The sequence below is a fragment of the Mus caroli genome, chromosome 12 (assembly GCF_900094665.2).
Source record: "Mus caroli chromosome 12, CAROLI_EIJ_v1.1, whole genome shotgun sequence".
Lineage (NCBI taxonomy): Eukaryota > Metazoa > Chordata > Mammalia > Rodentia > Muridae > Mus > Mus caroli.
The window spans coordinates 81,714,126-81,732,957 of record NC_034581.1 but is presented as its reverse complement, the minus strand read 5'-3'; the positions used below and the strand labels follow the sequence as shown (position 1 = coordinate 81,732,957).

General features: G+C 49.9%; 1 protein-coding gene and 1 long non-coding RNA gene across 2 annotated transcripts in view; one reads left to right on the top strand and one right to left on the bottom strand.

Moving 5' to 3' along the window:
• Positions 1 to 544: 544 nt before the first annotated feature.
• LOC115032812 lies at positions 545 to 1,636 on the bottom strand. Its single transcript, XR_003838475.1, has 3 exons — positions 1,222 to 1,636; positions 955 to 1,128; positions 545 to 654 (listed from the first exon to the last, which is right to left on the bottom strand). It is a non-coding gene; the product is annotated as an uncharacterized LOC115032812 (long non-coding RNA).
• Positions 1,637 to 1,781: 145 nt separating this feature from the next.
• Positions 1,782 to 18,832, top strand: part of Ism2 (isthmin 2) — a 21,960-nt gene continuing 4,909 nt past the window's right edge. The window contains exons 1-3 of the mRNA XM_021179681.1: positions 1,782 to 1,913; positions 14,960 to 15,202; positions 16,931 to 17,285. Coding sequence (XP_021035340.1) covers positions 1,782 to 1,913; positions 14,960 to 15,202; positions 16,931 to 17,285 — 730 coding nt within the window. The remainder of the gene's footprint in view (positions 1,914 to 14,959; positions 15,203 to 16,930; positions 17,286 to 18,832) is intronic.

Genomic DNA, 18,832 nt, shown 5'->3' with positions numbered 1-18,832 from the left:
TTTGTAGACCAGGCTGGCCTCGAACTCAGAAATCCGCCTGCCTCTGCCTCCCGAGTGCTGGGATTAAAGGCGTGCGCCACCACGCCCTGCTGGAGTAGCAGTTATTGACATGGAAACAGAATGAATGAATGAATGAATGAATGAATGAATGCCGAACAAGCTCACTCTCTTCAAAGTCACTTTTAATCGGGTAGAAAGTGTCAAAAGTATGACTAAAATATTGGCAGTAGATGTGAAAATATTTATACCAAAAAGAAAAAAAAATGAGGGGGCTGGAGAGATGGCTCAGTGGCTGCTCTTCCAGAGATCCCGAATTCAATTCCTAGCAACCACATGGTGGCTCAAAACCATCTGTAATGGGATCCGGTGTCTTCCTCTGTTGTGTGTCTGAAGACATCGACAGTATACGCATATACATAAAATAAATAAACTTTTTTTTAAAAAAAAGTGTAAAGCCTAACCTTTAGTCTGGTGAATTCAGCTTAATTTAGAAGCCGCTCCCAGGCTAAAATTCTGTTCTCAGTGTTTATCACGTACCAGGCAGCCATCTTCTTAATTAGGATCATGCGAGAAACTGCCAATATTCAACCCCTTTGACAGGACCCCACACGCAGGCTGTCACCCAATGCAATGCGTCACCATTCAATTCTGCTGCTGTGGAGACCAGGGGTAATTTCAAAACAAGACCAAGTAAAACAAAACAAAACAAAACCCAGCGCAGCTCTGAGAGTCCCACTCTACTTCAGGCACCCCTGAGCAGTCGTAGACCACAGCTTGGTCATACTAGCCACCCTCTCCACTGCCCCCAGGTTCGCTTCCAGGCTCCCTCCTCCCGCCATCCCAGGTAGGTATCACCTTGATTTCATTCTCTCCTATTCTCATCCTATCACCTAGTCTAAACCACAGCTCCGGAATTCTAGTTGCCCAAAGGTCGCCGTTCAGTGAGTGGCTTACTGTGAAGATCCAACCCGAAGGTCTGGCCGAAAGGGCTGGGCTGTCCTAAGGATCAGCGACAGCAGCTGCAGGACAGATCCTCCGACCCCTGCACTCAGGCTTACCCCACCACAGCACACCCGCTGTTCTGGGACTGTGGCTTGTGTGGTCTCCTGGTTCTGACAGTCCTAAAAGCTGAAAGGGGATCGGGAGCTGGGACCGCAATGTGGCGGCGGGCTCCTCATCCCAGGCGACGCTGTGAACTTCCAAAGTCCCTCGCAAACCTACCTGGCTGCACGCACACTTTTGCCTAAGTTCCAAAGTCTCCCACCGCTCGCCGCCGGTCAGTCGCGCGTCCCTGCCGGTGAGGCCCGGGCTAGTTTGGGTGGCTGTCGCCCGCGCTGTCGAGGAGCGCTCCTGTGGCACCGCAGCCTTCTCGCCCCCCTCAGCAGTGGCCGCGCGGGGCGCACATCGTGGGGCCGCAACTTTCCCGGGACAGGAATTCGCTTGGGGCCGCGACGGCGACAGTGGCGGGGACTGAGGGCGGGGTGGCCGCCAGATCAAAGGAGCCGCCCCGCGGAGCCCGGAGGAGTCCCCGAGCGCCGAGGGGCCCCTTGGGGAGGGTGAAGGGGGGTAGAGAGACATGGGGCCACTGACCTCGCTCGCAGACCCGTGCTCACCGGCGGCGCGCACCCGAGCGCGCGCTCCCGCNGCTCCTCGCGAGGTCCCCGCGCGACTGGACGGAGCCTGCGCCGCAGCCCGCGCTCCCGCCCCAGGAGGAGGCGAGGCGGGGCGCGAACGCGCTCCCGAGCCCCGCGGCTCTGGCAGAGCAGCCTGGAAGGGACACGATGTGGCCACCGCCCAGCCGAGCACGGCTCCCGCGCGCCTTGATGCTGCTGGCCGCGCTGCTGGCCACTGGCCGAGGGCTCCCACTGAGGAAGCGAGGTCCCGGGCCCCACGGCCACTCGAGGATGGCGGAGGTGAGTGATGAGCGGGACTGGAGGGACGGAGTGGGGTGGGCACTGGACGATGGCCAGGAGCACTGAGCCCGCAGGAGTTTACACTCTCCACGCGTGGCCGCGAGCCCTGGCGGCGCCGTAACGTACTAGCTGCAGAGGGAAAAGTTGACTGTGGTGCCTGCTCTGCGGTGGCTCGGCTTCTTGGGTCCTACCCACCCCTTCCTCGCCCTGAGCGAATATCACCTGCAGTAGCACACCCCTGAAAAGCCACCCTGGAGTGGAGAGAGGACATTCCAGGGCTCTGTGGAGTGGTGGCCTGGGGCTACTGACTTGGGCTAAGTGATTCTACTTGAAGCAACCTCTAAATACTAACCAACCAAGGATTCGAGTTTTCCATTGGGGGTTGAGGCAGGCTGAGGGAGTTAAGGGTATTCTGCACCTTGCTGGGTGTGAGCTGTCAGCCAGCATTTCTTCAAAGAATGTGTGTCCTGAGAGGAGAAGAGCAAGGCGAAAGAGTGCTGGCTGTGTTCGAAACAGTGTTTCAGTCACCAATCACTGCGGTCTAGCCTTATGCTCTCCTTTCACAGTTTTAGTGGGCATATATCATACCCCATTCCTGTCCCCATTTCCATGGAGGCTTGTTTGTAATGCAAGAGCCAGCCTGATGCATAGTTCTCCTCCTCCTCCTTCTTTTTGAGACAGGGTTTCTCTGTGTAGTGCTGGCTGTCCTGGACCTCACTCTGTAGAACAGGCTGGCCTCAAACTCAGAAATCCACTTGCCTCTGCTTCCCAAGTGCTGGGATTAAAGGCGTGCGTCACCACTGCCCAGCTGATGGGTTCTCCTTGCCTGGAGCTGTTCTGGAGGAAGAAATTTGGGGAAACTGAGGGGCCAAGACCTATAGGAAACAAGAGATGCTAAATGCATGACTTGGACCGGAGTTTGGGCTATATTGTTAGAGCCCAGACTCCCAGAGCCCTTCAGAGGATGGGAAGGCTCCCTTAAGTTTACATCCTATGGCCCTTAAATATCACAAACCATTGTCACCTCTAAGACTTTTTTTTTTTTCTCCTCAAGTTCCCAGCTTTCCCCAGTAGGAATGCATCCTGTTAATTATAGGGCTGTAGTAGGGCTGCCTTCATTCTGGGGCCTGGAATTTGTAAGTCCTGGGGGCAGCTGTCTCATGCTTTGCAAGAAGCCTATCACTGTTCCTAGGCACTGCCATAGGGCCAGATGCTGCCAGATGTTTCCTGAGAGGCACACATCTACTTGGCCATTGTTGAGAAACACCGACATGGACAAATACAGGGATTTCTGACCTGGATGTACCTGGATTTCTAGCATTCAGGCATTTGAAGCAAGACACCTTGTTCGAGGCCAATATGTGCCATGTAGGATCTGGGGCTAGTCTGAGCTACATAGCCACATTTGTCTCAAAGAAAAAAGAAAACAAGACAAAACAATGAAATAACTAGAAACAACTACCATAGCAACAACGACAAAACAAACACCCAAAAATCAGAGTCTTGCTGCTAACCTAAGGATAATGATAGTGGTCAAATTAAATTGGCTTGGTAGGGCATGGTGACACAGGCTTGTAATCCCAGCACTGGGGAGATTTAGGCATAAGGACAAGAAGCACGAGGTCACTGTCGACTACACCAAGTTTGAGGCCAGCCTGGCCCGATGAGACCCTGTCTCAGAATAAGATAAAATTAGTGAAAAAATAGCCAGGCGGTGGTGGCACACGCCTTTAATCCCAGTCCTTGGGAGGCAGAGGCAGGCGCATTTTTGAGTTCGAGGCCAGCCTGGTCTACAAAGTGAGTTCCAGGACAGCCAGGTCTATACAGAGAAACCGTGTCTCAAAAAAACCAAATAAATAAATAAAAAACATTGACTTCATTTCTGTTCACTTGGCATTAATATTTATTTTAGCACTCGTCACTGTGTGTTGTAATTATTTTTAGTATGTTTTAGTATGAGAGAAAAAGTTTCGTTAGAGTCAGAATTGTGTCCTTAGGCCCAGGATGGAACTTGGCTGAGAACCTGGCTGAGCCCTAAAAAATTATCTAAACATAGCTGGACATGGGGGCACACACCTTTAATCAAAGCGCTCAGGAGGCAGAGACAGGCAGATATCTTTGGGTCCCAGGCTAGCTAGGGGCTACATAGTAAAACCTTGCCTCAAAACAATAACAAAAAACCTAAACACAAATTAGTGCCTAAAATTAAAAAATAAACTTGATGCTCAGGGCCTATGGGGCTGACCCAGATCGTCATTACGCATATGACTTAGCTACTTTCTTCACACTTAAAAAAAGGGAGCTTGCTGGGCAGTGGTGGCGAATGCCTTTAATCTCAGCACTTGGGAGGCAGAGACTGGCAGATTTCTGAGTAGAGGCCAGCCTGGTCTATAGAGTGAGTGCCAGGACAGCCAGGGCTACACAGAGAAGCCCTGTCTCAAAAAAAAGGGGGGGGGGCTAGCCAGTTATGGCTGTGTATACCTGAAATCCTAGCACTCAGGATATGAAGGGATTGCCTCAAATTCAAAGCCAACTTGGTTTGTATAGCAAGTCCTAGGCCAACTAGGGCTACATAATGAGAACCTGTCTGAAAAAAAATACCAAAATATGCCAAACAGTGGGGGTGCATGGCTTTAATTCTAGTACTCGGGAGGCAGAGGTAAAGTGAGTTCCAGGATGAAAGAAACTAATAGGCCTGGAGAGATGGCTCAGTTACGAGCACCGACTGCTCTTCCAGAGGTCCTGAGTTCAATTCCCAACAACCACATGGTGACTCACAACTATCTGTAATAGGATCCGATGCCTTCTTCTGGTGTGTGTGAAGAGAACTACAGTGTACTCATATACATAAAACAATAAGTCTTTAAAAAAACTATTAAATAAATAAATAAAATCAAAAGTAAATAATTGAACAGTAAGAAAGGGACTGCATGGATATGTTTCCAAAATCTGTAATTTCAAGTCAAGAATTCTATTGAGAAAATGCAGACAGCTATCCCTGGGACCAGGATGCTAAGTCAGAAATAACAACCTAGCCCCTTAGTGGATCTATAAAAGCAAAAAGTATAATCCCACAATTAAGCTGAAGCAAGGGAATCATGAATTCAATGTTATTCCTGGCTATGTGGTAAGATCCCCTGTCCACAACAACAAAAAACAAATCAAAGAGATTTTAGACATAGATGGGAACAAGGTAGGCCTCGGAGAGCTGTTCCAGAAAGGTTTGCACATCCTCACGTGTATGTCCCAGGCTGCTTATCTGATGCTGACCAGATGTCACAGTGCCAGCTGTTGCCAATTTGGTTTCCGTGCCTGCCTGCATCAGTTTGTTTTGTTTGTGTTGTTATTTCTGGGGGGGGTGGGGGTGGGAGGTTGCTTTTTGAGACAAGCTTTTACCCCAAAGTCTAGGTTGGCCTGGAGCTCACTAGATAGCTCAGGCTGGCCTTGAACTCAGGACAGTCCTTCCCCAGCCTCCTGACTGCTGGGATCACAGGTGTAGGCCACCATACCTGGCTTCCCTGGCCATTGTTGAGAAACCTGACTCCTGACAAATCGAGGCCCTTGAGGCAGATGTGGTTGAACATCCCTGTTGAACATTCCAACACTGAGAAGAATCAGCAACTCTGTAAACCAAATGTGTCACCTTTGACTCCAGCAGGCCTGACACTGAGCCTCAGTTTACATCCACAGGAAAATGGGTTCAAGAATCCGTTTTTTGTGAACTGTAGTGCTGAGTAAGAAACCTTTGGACTCCAAGTTATAATCATTTCCAAGGGCAGAAGCCAAATGTGTTGAGAGGTAGGCACAGTATGACAAGGCTCTACCTCCTGTCCCATTGAGACAAAAATGTCTCCCGGACACCCACAGAGCTTGGCCTCTCTTGGGTGTTATTTAATTCTCCGGTAGCAATGCAGAAATGAATAGTGGGGTCCAGTAACACCCAGGATTCAAACTCAACATTGTGCCCTTAGGTGCCTTACCCCGGCACCCATTGGCTATGCCTGGCAAGGTGTGAGAGGTCAAGAGAGGACCAGAGGACATGATGGGAGAAATGGGGACCATTCTTCTGGGCTCAGAGTCCTCGGGAGAGTCCTCAGGACAAGGGCTCACCCAGCTGCAGGGATCTTGTCCCCGTGGTAGGAAGCACTCTGAAGGACTGAATACAGAGGAAGGGGCTTGGGAGTCCTGACAAACCTGCGGTGTCGTACGTGGCAGGAGCTATAATCAGCAGCATGCTCTTCATCCCTTGTCTGTAAAATTGCAGGAAAGCAAACCCACGTGGCGTGGGAGAGGAGGGGAGAAGAGGGGAGAGGAGGGGGTGGGCAGCCTGGAGATGCAGGTGTTTTCCTAGAAGTGACCCTTCTGTGCCTGGAGCCTTTCTGTCTGACCCATCAGGGAGGGAGCTACATGGGGCTATGTAAGACCAAACCTAGAGCTTGTCTTGGCTGCCTCCTCCTGCAGCTGCCCACCTCCCTGGGCCTTCTAGACCCTCCAGACCCCGCCTCCCCCTCAGTGGGGAACAAAGGAGATATGGTTAAGAGTGAGGAGCTGGCAGATGAGGGGCTGGAGGCCTGGATGTGGATCTCAGCAGGCTAGTCTCAATAGGTTCCTTCCCCCCTCCCCATCAGATATTCTTTCAAGGGTCAGAAGCAAGCCTGGGGATGTAGCTCAGTTGGCAAAGTTCTTGCTTAGAATACACAAAACCCTAGGAGGAAACTCCCTAGTACTACATAAAACCGGATATGGTGTCAGGTACTGCTGGTGCTTGCCTTTAAGGTAGAGACAGGTAGATCTCTGACTTTGAGTCCAGCCTGGTCTATAGATCAAATTCTAGGACAGCCAGGGCTACATAGAGAAACCCTGTCTTTTTTTTTTTTTTTTTTTTTAAAGATTTATGCCTGGCAGTGGTGGCGCATGCCTTTAATCCCAGCACTTGGGAAGCAGAGGCAGGCAGATTTCTGAGTGCAAGGCCAGCCTGGTCTACAAAGGGAGTTCCAGGACAACCAGGAGTACACAGAGAAACCCTGTCTCGAAGAAAAAAAAAAAAGAAAGAAAGAAGGAAAAAAAAAAGATTTATTTATTTTATGTATATAAGTACACTGTAGCTGTCTTCAAACACACCAGAAGAGGGCATCAGATCCCATTACAGATGGTTGTGAGCCACCATGTGGTTGCTGGGAATTGAACTCAGGTCCTCTGGAAGAGCAGTCAGTGAGTGTTCTTAACCTCTGAGCCATCTCTCCAGCCTGAGAAACCCTGTCTTGAAAGACCAAAAATTAATCAAACAAAAAATCAGACATGGTGATGCATACTTGGTTTTTAGAATTGTTTTCAATTTATTTCTTGTGTTCATTTGACTTACTTTTATGTATGAGTGCTCTGCGTCATGTACACCTGCATGCCAGAAGAGGACATCGGATCTCTTTATAGGTAATCATGAACAACTATGTGAGTGATGGGAATTGAACTCAGGACCTCTGGAAGAGCAGCCAGTGCTCTTAACCACTAAGCTAACTCTCCAGCCTGCAGTGCATACTTGTCACCCCAGTACTCTAAAAGCTGAGGCAGGAGGTTCAAAGGTTCAAAGTCATTTTTTTTTACTACATATTGAGTTTAAGGTCTGCCCAAACTACATGAGACCTTCTCTCCAAATAATAATAATAATAATAACAACAATAATAATAACAATAACAGCCGGGCGTGGTGGCGCACGCCTTTGATCCCAGCACTCGGGAGGCAGAGGCAGGCGGATTTCTGAGTTCGAGGCCAGCCTGGTCTACAAAGTGAGTTCCAGGACAGCCAGGGCTATATAGAGAAGCCCTGTCTCGAAAAAACCAAAAAACCAAACCAAAACAATAACAACAGTTATTATAAGCATCTGCTTGTGGACGTTGTACATCGTGGTGCGCACTAGGCTCCGCACCACGATGTACAACGTCCACAAGCAGGCAGACTCCTACTTGACCTGACATCTCAGATGCCGCTCTCCAGCTTCTTCTCTGATCATTGGCACAGGGTGATTGATATAGGACTGACACAAAAGGTAGTTGTGGAGATTCAGGGACCCAGTCCATGGCGTTGCCCAGTAGGCCTGGCTGCATAGCTGTGAGCCTTGGAATCTCAACAGGAGCGAGAGCAGAGCAGTCAACCCAAGTGGGCCCTATGAGGCACACCATGAAGCCTGGCCTGTACTGGGAAAGGAGAGCTTTGCCAGCAGTGCTCATGTGACACTGAGGGAGGGGCTTTCAGGTCTCCACTGGGTGCCAGTGTCGGTGGTAGAACAGTCTGTACTACTCAGGAGGGGAGCAGAGAGGGGAAATCTCATCCCATGCCCCTACCCATGACATCACGACTGGCCATAGCAACTCGGTGTACAGTCAGGTTCTGTGTGCATGGGCCTTAGCAGCTGGGCTTCAAGGAGTTGACAACAGAGACCTACACCTGGGTCCAGATTCTGGTTGGGACAAGCTCCTGATCCCTAAGGCACAAAAGAAGTAAAAGGATGGGAACAGGCCAGTGGCCAAGTTTGGCCCTGTGGTAGGGAAGGAGATCAGAAGACTGACCCCATCTGGAAACACTTGGGTCAGTGCTGCCTGGCCAAACCAAGGAGTGTGTGTGTGTGTGTGTGTGTGTGTGTGTGTGTGTGTGTGAGAGAGAGAGAGAGAGAGAGAGAGAGAGAGAGAGAGAGAGAGAAAACATGCAGCAAAAAGAAAAAGGGTTGCCATTGTCTATCAAGAGAATGGAGCTATGTATTTTAAACATCTGCTCTGAGATGCCATACGGGAACTTAGCAGATAAGAAAGGCTGTCCTGGGTTGGAGAGATGGCTCAGTCGTTAAGAGCACTGACTGCTCTACCAGAGGTCCTGAGTTCAATTCCCAGCAGCAACCACATGGTGGCTCACAACCATCTGTAATGGGATCTGATGCCTTCTTCTGGTGTGTCTGTGTACTCATATACATAAAATAAATAAATCTTTGAAAGAAAGAAAGGAAGGAAGGAAGGAAGGAAGGAAGGAAGGAAGGAAGGAAGGAAGGAAGAAAAGGAGAAAGAAAGGAAGAAAGGCTGTCCTGTAGGGAAGAGCGGTGATTTGTTTGTTTATTTGTTCTTGAGAGAGGATCTCACCCACTACGTAGTCCAGGCTAGCCTTGATAGCCTTGAGTTCTTGGTTCTTTTATCCCAGGCTCCCAGGTGCTGGGATTACAGATGTGTGCCACCATACCTGCTGTATTGGTTGGTCTTGTGTGTCAACTTGACACAAGCTGGAGTTAACACAGAGAAAGGAGTCTCCCTTCAGGAAATGCCTCCATGAGATCCAGCTGCAAGGCATTGTCTCAATTAGTGATCAATTGTGGGCCCAGCCCATTGTGGGTGGTGCCATCTCTGGACTGGTAGCCTTGGATTCTATAAGAAAGCAAAGCTGAGCAAGCCAGGGAAAGCAATCCAGTAAGCAGCATCCCTCCATGGTCTCTGCATCAGTTCCTGCTTCCTGACCTGCTTGAGTTCCAGTCCTGACTTCCTTTGGTGATGAACAGCAGTGTGGAAGTGTAAGCTGAATAAACCCTTTCCTCTTCAACTTTCTACTTGGTCATGATGTTTTGTGCAGGAATACAGACCTTGTCTAAGATACCTGGCTATAGACAGATATCCTTTTTAAAAAAAAGAATTATTTATTTTATGTATATAAGTACACTGTAGACACACACCATAAGAGGGAATTGGATCCCATTACAGATGGTTGTGAGCCACCATGTGGTTGCTGCTGGGAATTGAACTCAGGACCTCTGGAAGAGCAGTCAGTGCTCTTAACTGCTGAGCCATCTCTCTAGCCCCTGACAGATATTCTTTTTTTAAAACTGTTTTAAGTTCTCTTGTATGGGTATGTTCACATGGTTTTAGGTGCTCTTAAAGGCCAGACGAGGTCATCGGATCCTCTGGAGCTGGAGTGACAGGTGACTATCAGCTGCCTTATGTGAGTGCTGGGAACCAAACTTGGTCACCCTTCCAACTCCCTGAACAGTTAATTCTTAAGCAAGTCAGAGCCTCAGAGGATGAGAGTATATCTGCTGTGAGGGTCTGCATCAGTGGGAGTGCATACTTCGACTCGGCTAAGATGTAAAGGCAGTGGTGGCACATTCCTTTAATTCCAGCACTCAGGAGGCAGCGGCAAACAGATCTCTGGAGTTCCAGGCCAGCCTGATCTACAGAGCAAGATCCAGGACAGCCAGGGCTACACAGAGAAACCCTATCTCAAACAAACAAAACAAACAAAGAGATCTAAAGTACCCTACAGAAGAGTGCCCAGCCAGCGGGTGCGCACAGCCTGTCTTCCCTCTTCACTGGGGCCATTGTGACCACCTCTGGGGTATCAATACAAGATCAACAACCCTCTCAGATGGTCCCCACTGTTCTTTTAATTCCAAACTTGCAATAGCTATCCTAGATCAATAGCTGAACCCAGATCAGGTCACGGGGCTCCAGCCATATGCAACTGGCAGAGAAGTTGGTGAACATGGAAGCCCCTTGTGAAGAAGAAGGGTGGCACATACGGGTCATTACCATGTGCATGCATGCATGCATGTGCGCGTGCATGTGCATCTGCGTGCCTGCTTGAGAGTATGTGTGTGCTCTCACAGGCATGTGCAGGCAAACATGAGTCCTGACGTGGTTATCGCCACCTCCGATATCTTCCAGTAGCCTCTTGCTCTCCATGAACTCTAGAAGATTAAGGTAACAGAGGTCGAGTTCACCTCTCGAGGTTGCTGGTTCATTTATTCACTTGGCAGTGACTTACTGAGTTCCTACAGGCCATCATCAGTCACTAGGAGGAGCTGGGGACATGGGAACAAAGAAGGTGACTTTCTGCCTCTGACTGACAGGCCACAAGTAGAGCTCACCCAGGCATGGGAACTTGGGTGCACCAGGGTTACAGGTCAGGACTCCTGGGTGCTCTGCTCATGTATGCACTTCCAGACCTTACATCCAGGTGTCAATTAATGCCCAGGAGTCTGAGGGCTTTTCTTTCTTTCTTCTTCTTTTCATTCATTATTATTACCATTATTATTTTAGGTATATATGGGTATTTTATCTGCTTGATGTCTGGACACCATTTGTGTACCTGAGGCCCTCAGAGACCAGAAGAGGGCACCAAATCTCCTGGAACTGGAGTAAAAGACAGTGTGCTGGGAATTGAATGTGGGTCCTCTGGAGGAACTGCCGGTGCTCTTAAACACTGAGCCAACCCTTCAGTCTCAGTCTGGGATCTTTTCACTAGGAGAGTCTATCCACAGCTGTTCATAGCTAGCCTGGACGTCGCCAATGCCTGGTAGAATTGGTGGATAGGCATCCTAGTTCTTTTCCCTATGGGGGGAAGCAGGCACCACCCCAGGTCCCAAAGTTGCCAGCTAGGACAGAGAGCTCCTGATGCCCACTGTGGTCCCAGCTCGGTGACATTCTGCTAGTGTCCTCCCTTCCTCAGTCCTTCTTTTCCAGTCCCTGCTGTGTCTCCCAGGGTCACCTTCCAAAAGAACCACCTGTATTTAGCTCTTTTTAGGGCCCCAAGGACCCCCACATAGGACTTCTCTGTTCCTCTAGAACCCCAACCCCAACAGTTCCCCAGAGGTTGCTTTCTGGTCCAAGAGGCTCCTGGAGTGTATGTAGGAAGGGCAGCTTGGGCAGCGAGGACCCAAGGTCAAGGCTTTCCCCGTCTTTAGTTGTCCTTGGGGACTGGGAGAGAAGATGGTAGGGAGGGATGAGAAGCAATGTTCTGCATGCCTTTGAGATAGCAGGGTCTAGGCTAGGCTCTACCATTATTGTTTCCATACTGTAGATAAGGGTCAAAGGTCAGAGTTCACATCAGGTAGTTACTACTCTGCATAGCAGTATTTCTGGCTGCTGGTCACTAGGTGCCACCCCTCTCCCCCCAATAGTCACCCATATCTCCAAACTTAGCAAGCCTTTCCCAGATGAAAACCGCAGTTTCACCACTGTAACCCACCACCTCCTGCTTGTGACAAGAGCATCCAGACCAGCCACCAAAGCCACCCAAGACTACCTGTATGTGGCTGAGGCTGCAGCAGAGTAGGGTTTCTGAGCAGAGAGTCAGGACCGTCAGGCTATGGAGGTGTGCTACAGGAAGTCAGTATCAGAGATGCTCAGGTCTCCAGATGAGTCAGTAGAGGGGTGTCCCTGCTCTGCACCATCCATCTGTACCACAAGAAGCTGACCCCAAGCCCGGGTGTGGTGGCGCACGCCTTTAATCCCAGCACTCGGGAGGCAGAGGCAGGCGGATTTCTGAGTTCGAGGCCAGCCTGTCTACAAAGTGAGTTCCAGGACAGCCAGGGCTATACAGAGAAACCCTGTCTCGAAAAACAAACAAACAAACAAACAAACAAACAAAAGAAGCTGACCTTTTTGTCAGCTGATGGTCAGCTGACCTGACCATCTGAGAGGGCAGATGTGTGATCTGGGCTCTGGTGTTTGGTATTGGAGCCTTGGAGGCCATAGAAAGGGATATCCGTGTGGAAGAGACAAAGTTTGAATCTCTGTTTGCGGCTTTGCAAGAGAAGAGGGAATGAGAGAGAGAGAAAAAAATATCTAGACTGACTGAGCAGCCAGATTGAGAAAGGAACAGACTCAGTATTCCTAACCTGTAGTCATGGAGAAGGAAGGGAAAGAGTATAAACCCTGGTCCCAGAGTGCCCCGTTCAAAGCCTGGCTCCACCACTCAACATTTGTGTGACCTCAGGAAGGGCATTTGCCCCTCTGTACCTTCATTGCTATTGTCTATAAAGGTGGAATGGGAACTAGTACCTGCCAGCAGATGGAAGATGCTTGCACAAAGGAGTGTTTAGAATAAGAAACAGAGGGTGTGGCTCAGGTAATGGAGTGTTCAGCTAGCATACAAGGAAGCCCTGGGATGGATCCTTGACATCACATTAAACAGGTATGGTGGCACACATTTGTTAAGTAGAAGCAGGAAGGTCAGGTGTTCAAAGCCAGCCTCAGCTACATGAAACCCTGTCTCATAGACAAACAAGTATATGTGAATAATGCCTGAGAGGTTGGCGTATTAGGTCAGTTGGTAAAGAACTTTACAGGGCTGGGTCAAAGCCCACACCTTTAATCCCAGCACTGAAGGAGAGGCAGGCAAAACACTCAGACACATAAAATTAAATTTTAATTTTCTTTTTTTTTTTTCTTTTTGTATTTTTGAGTATCTCTGTGTAGCCTTGGCTGTCCTGGCATTTACTCTGTAGACCAGGCTGGCCTTGAACTCACAGAGATCTGCCTGCCTCTGCCTCCCGAGTGCTGGGATTAAAGCTGTGTGCCACTACTGCCTGGCCTAAGAGCACTATTTTTAAAGGTGGATAGTATCTGAAGAATGACAGCCAAAGCTATACTTCAGCCTCCACAGGCATGCGCACATGTGCATCTGCACATGTGAATACACACACACACACACACACACACACCCCTAGTGCCTGCTACACAGTACATGCTATGGTGTCTAGTAAGAAAATTATAACTTTCCGTTTATGTAAGACTTTTCTCGTTTGGCAGGGCACTCACTTCATTGAAGGCCTAGGTAGAAAGTGGAACTGGCCTTTGGAGCCATTCTTACCTGACTCTTCAGAAGAAGTTGCTCCATGCTGCACCAGAGACTAGGTTTGAAGGGGCAAGGCTGGGGCCTGGGGAGGACCCACCAAGGTGTCCCTGAAAAGAGCTCCCCTGCCTTGCCATGGGTACCGGGGAACAGAAATAGGTAGTAGGCATAGAGGCCAATGCCTATCGATCATCTGAGGTAAAAGCTGAGGAGCGCTAGGAATAACCAGGGGCTTCTTCCCCTCACTATCTCAGCTGACAAAAGATAGTTCTGATTTGTGCACTTTGAATAAGAATGGCCCCCATAGACCACAGATTTGAATTCTTAGTCATCAGGCACTATTTGAGAAGGATTAGGGGGTGTGGCCCTGTTGGAGGAAGTGTGTCACTGGAGGTAGGCTTTGAGGTTTCAAGAGTCTAAGCCAGGCCCAGCTTCTCTTTCTCTCAGTCTATGGATTAGGATGTAAAATCTCAGCTACTTCTCCAGCACCATGCCTGCCTTCCTGCCTGCTGCCACGCTCCCTGCTATGATGACAGTGGACTAAGCCTCTGAAACTGTAAGCCAGCACCCCTTCCCCCACCTGAAATTAAATGTTTTTCTTTTATAAGAGTTGCCTTGGTCATGGTGTCTCTTCATAGCAATGGAACAGTGACTAAAACAGACACCATGTACAATTGGTAGAGGGACAGACTAGCTAACAGACAGGTTCATGGGCAGAGTAGAAGAAATGAGGTATAAGGACATCAGGCCAGAGGAGATGTCAAGGAGTTTGCCATTGAGTAGATTCTGAGGACAGGGCCACATGTCCGGGTTATGCGGAGGTGATGGGAGCAGGCCTGCTGCCTGCACCCTGGTATGACCAGGCTCATCTCTGGGAACCTTTCTGCTCTGTGTGTATGTGTGTGTGTGTGTGTGTGTGTGTGTGTGTGTGTGTGTGTATGTGTGTGTGTGTGTGGTGGGGCATATAGAGTAAGGAGACAAGGATCTGAGGCAGGGACTGAAAACAGCACTTTGGAGCTACTGGTGTGGGTAGCAGTTTCCTCCTCCTGGGTCTCTTCATCTGTACGATAAGTAAGCTGGGCTGGTGTAGTGCATCCTGGCCTCTGCTGTGGAAAGCTTTGTGGGATGGCAAGAGGCTCAGTAGGTAAGCCTGATCCCCTAGAACCCACGTGGAAGAAGAGAACCTACCCCTGAAAGTCCCACGTGTTCACTAGAGCCCTATGTGGCATACACACACACAGATGGGGGGGGGGGCGAGTTTGAAAAAAAGACCACTTAGTGAACACAGTTCATTTTTCTCTGCTTCGATGCACCCCACCCACCCACTAGAGCCATCAAAGCTTTCTAAACATGTACTCCAGGTGCTCACAGACACAGCCAGGCCCAGGCTTCCTGCCTCCAGAAGCTGACTTTGGTCACTCCACTTTCTTTCTCTTACCTAGGCCTCCCCTGCCCCAGATCTCAGCTCCCCCAAGGAGAAGGACACAACACCAGGATTCCCTGGAGACCATCTGCAGACAGAACCATGTCGACCTGGGTGCCAGACCATCCCTGAGCCAGCAGCTCTGACTCTGGGTACAGCCACCTCTCCCAGGACCCTGGAACACACCCCTCTGCTGCTGGAGCTGCAGAAGCTACCAGGGTTGGCCAACACGGACTTGAGCGCACCAAACCCCAATATCCAGGTGAGATTGTAGAGTCGTTGTTTGCCTAGGGGAACCTCGAGGAGGTGCTAGGCTGGCAACTGAGCCGAACCCTTATTCTGCTGCTGGCTGTGTGAAGACAGTGGACTCCTAATGCATTGTGAGAAGAGTATCTGCCCCTCTACTTGCCAGAAAAGTCCGTTGGCTCTGGAGACTTGACCCTGGATGTAGCAGGGGACAAAGCCAGCAGGATTATCTTGAGGACCTAGTACATGGACACCCTGCCCCTGATTCTGCCGCAGGTCCTGGAATGTGGCAGAGACCTGCTAAAATGTCCTACAGGTGTGACCTCCTCCCATTTGACCCAAAAACCTTACTGCATGCAGGAAAGGGACTTGGTTTGAAATAGGGGGGGGGGGGCTGGAGCATGGGAAAGCCCACAAAAGGGTGTTCCAGGAAAACCAGCCAGAAGTCCTGCACTGCCTATCCTGAAATCTTCAAGGACAGCAGATTCGCCTGTTCATATACTTTCATCCAGAAGAAAGACTGCAAAAGTCAGAACATTTTACAATTGCTTTAAAGCCTATCTGTCTGCTTGGTTTTTTGTTTGTTTGTTTGTTTGTTTGTTTGTTTGTTTTTTAAAGTGCACATACTCAGGGGAGTGGTGGCACACACCTTTAATTCCAGCACTTGGGAGGCAGAGGCAGGTGGATTTCTGAGATTGAGGCCAGCCTGGTCTACAGAGTGAGTTCCAGGACAGCCAGAGCTATACACTCACACACACACACACACACACACAGTGCACATACACACTCACACACACACACAGTGCACATATACACTCACACACACACACACAGTGCACATACACACTCACACACACACACAGTGCACATACACACACACACACAGTGCACATACACACTCACACACACACACAGAGTGCACATATACACTCACACACACACACAGTGCACATACACACACACACACACACAAAGTGCACATACATACAAAGGTTGCAAAGTGTCCCCACTAGTGATGGATGCCAGCCATACAGCTGATGCTCAACTTCCTTCTTTGGATGTTGTTGTTATTGTTATTGTTGTTGTTGTTTCAGGACTCTGTGTAGTCCTGGCTGTCTTGGAACTCACTCTGTAGACCAGGCTGGCCTCACACTCACAGCCATCTGCCTGCCTCTGCGCCCCAAGTGCTGGGATTGAAAGTATCACCACCACATCCAGCTCACTTTCTTCTTTGTATTTTGCTGTTCTTTTCCCTCCTGAGTTTTGTCCTGTGACCTCTTCTTATTTGAAAGTGCCTGAGAATAATTCATATCCACGGCAGTGGTTCCATGTGCGTGGTTAGTGCAGTTGGAATGGTACGGTCCTGAGGGCGATCTGGGCATTTGACACACGACCTTACCCACTCCTGACTCATCCCCACCACCCCTGCCCTGCTCTGGGCTGTTTCTGGCCCCTGAGGCCAGGCAAGCCTATGGATGGTAGAGGCAGAATTCCAAACGGCTTCTCCTGAGCCACTGGGTCTGGCACCTGCTGGATTTGCCTCAATGCATCTACATTCAGATGATTCTGGGATGCAGAAAGTCCTACCCGTGCCCCTTGCTCACTGAGAGGCCATGGTAAGGCAGGCAAGGTTGCAGACTCGGTGGCAAGGGTGGGACTTGACTTCTGGTTCAAACCCATCTTCTCCTGTCTGGAGTCCTCTGCTGAGCCTGCCCTCTCTGGCACATGTCGGTCCTTCCCACAGGTGACCATCGAGGTGGTGCAGGACCCTCAGACTGAGGTAGAGATGGACCTGCCTTCTGAGCCCAGCAATCTCTGGCCCCTGCATGCCCCTAGCTGGTTGCCCACCAAGGAATTCTTTTGGCCCCTCTTCTGGGGCTACCAGGAAGGTGAAGAAGGAGCCACCAGCCTCAGAGACAGGGCTCCAGGGGAAGCAGAGGCGGAAGAAGGAAAGGACTATGCTGTGGAGTACGGCGAGGGTGAGGACCAAAGGGGACCTGAAGAAGGTGAGGATGAGGAGTCCAGTGGGGCCATAGACAACTGGGACTATGGCTGGTTGGGTCCTCAGGCACAAGACTTCCAACAACCAGACAGCTATGGTGAGTAGTCTGGCTTGGCATCCCCAGCTTTTGCCCTACGAGGTCCATAGTGGGAATGAGTTGGGGGAGAGGGAGGAGGTGTACCTCCCAGGCAGGGAGCACTGGGCAGGTCCGTTGAAAGCTCAAAAGTGACTTTCAGTATTAAGGGTTTCTTTTTCGGCAATATTTGACTTGTGCAACAGCCCTGAGCTCCTCTAAGCAAAAGCTATTCAGCAGTATAGATATTCCTATTTATCAGTTCCCACTAAACTGAGAAATACCCTATGTTTTGTCACTTGAATACTCAATCACCCTGCTGCTCAGCAGCCCAGTGTTCCCAGGCAAGTCACTTAACCTCTTTGTATCTCAGTTCTGTCCTTTCTAAAACAGGTAATAATGTTTGTAAATGGCATAGAGTTGATTGTAATAGGAAATAAACAAGTTTATATACAGCTGGGCCTGGTAGTACACAAACAGCAGCCTCAGGATTCAAGAGGCCTTAGCAGGAGACTGAGAGAGGTCGGGCTGGGCTGTGTAGTGAGTTCCAGCCCTGCCTGAGCTACCTTGAGACCGTGCCTCAAAAAAACAAAACCATTGGTCAGGCTGTTGAGATGACTGGCAGAAGGGATGACTACCCATCCCTTGTAATGCAAGTGTGAGGACCAGAGTTCAAGTCTCAGGGAGAAATAAATAGCCAGCTGAGGTGCAGCAGCAGCAGCACACCCGGGGTCCCAGCATGTTAGAGGCAGAGGCAGGCAATTCCCCCCAGAGCAAGCGGACTGGCCACACCAGCCGAAAAGGGCAAGCTCTGGGGTTAGCAAGGGGCCCTGTGTCCATATGTAAAGTAGAAAGTTATTTAAAAACAGATCCCATGTCAACCTAGGGCCTACCTACCCACACATGTACACATGTATTCTCGAGCATGTGTACCTCCACCTACATGAGTGCACTAGCACTCGTGCCATATGCTCACACATACGCCAAGAGTATGTGCATGAGATAAAGCATTTCCTGGCTCTTCTGTTATGCCTCCTGATGCCCACGGCCTGCTGGGATGGCTGGGATGGCCACATGCACTCCTCACGTTCTACCTCCCTTAGCCTCTGGGTTCAATCTCACTCACTCTCCAGGGAGCCCTGAGGCGCCCAGGATTAAGACAGAGGTCACACCAGCTCTTCCTGATTTCCTAAATGGATGTAAATAGACTTTTCAGCCTTTCTCCCTTCATCGTCCTCCCGCTGGCTGTAGCAGGCCTGAGGCCTGTCTTGAAGCTAGGAGAAAATTGGTGTGCCGACCTGTGGTGTTCCACGCTGAGCCACAGAGCCAGATGTAAATAGACCTTTCTGGAATTTAAGCTTTCCTCCTTTCATTTTCTTCCTGCTGGCCGTAGCTGGCCTGAGGCCTGTCTTGGTGTGCAGACCTGTGTGTGGCCTCAGAGCCTCAGAGCACAGGTCCTGGCCTGGGGGTTTGAGCTTCCTCAGATCAGGAGAATCAATCTTTTCCTTCCTTCCTTCCTTCCTTCCTTCCTTCCTTCCTTCCTTCCTTCCTTCCTTCCTTCCTTCCTTCCT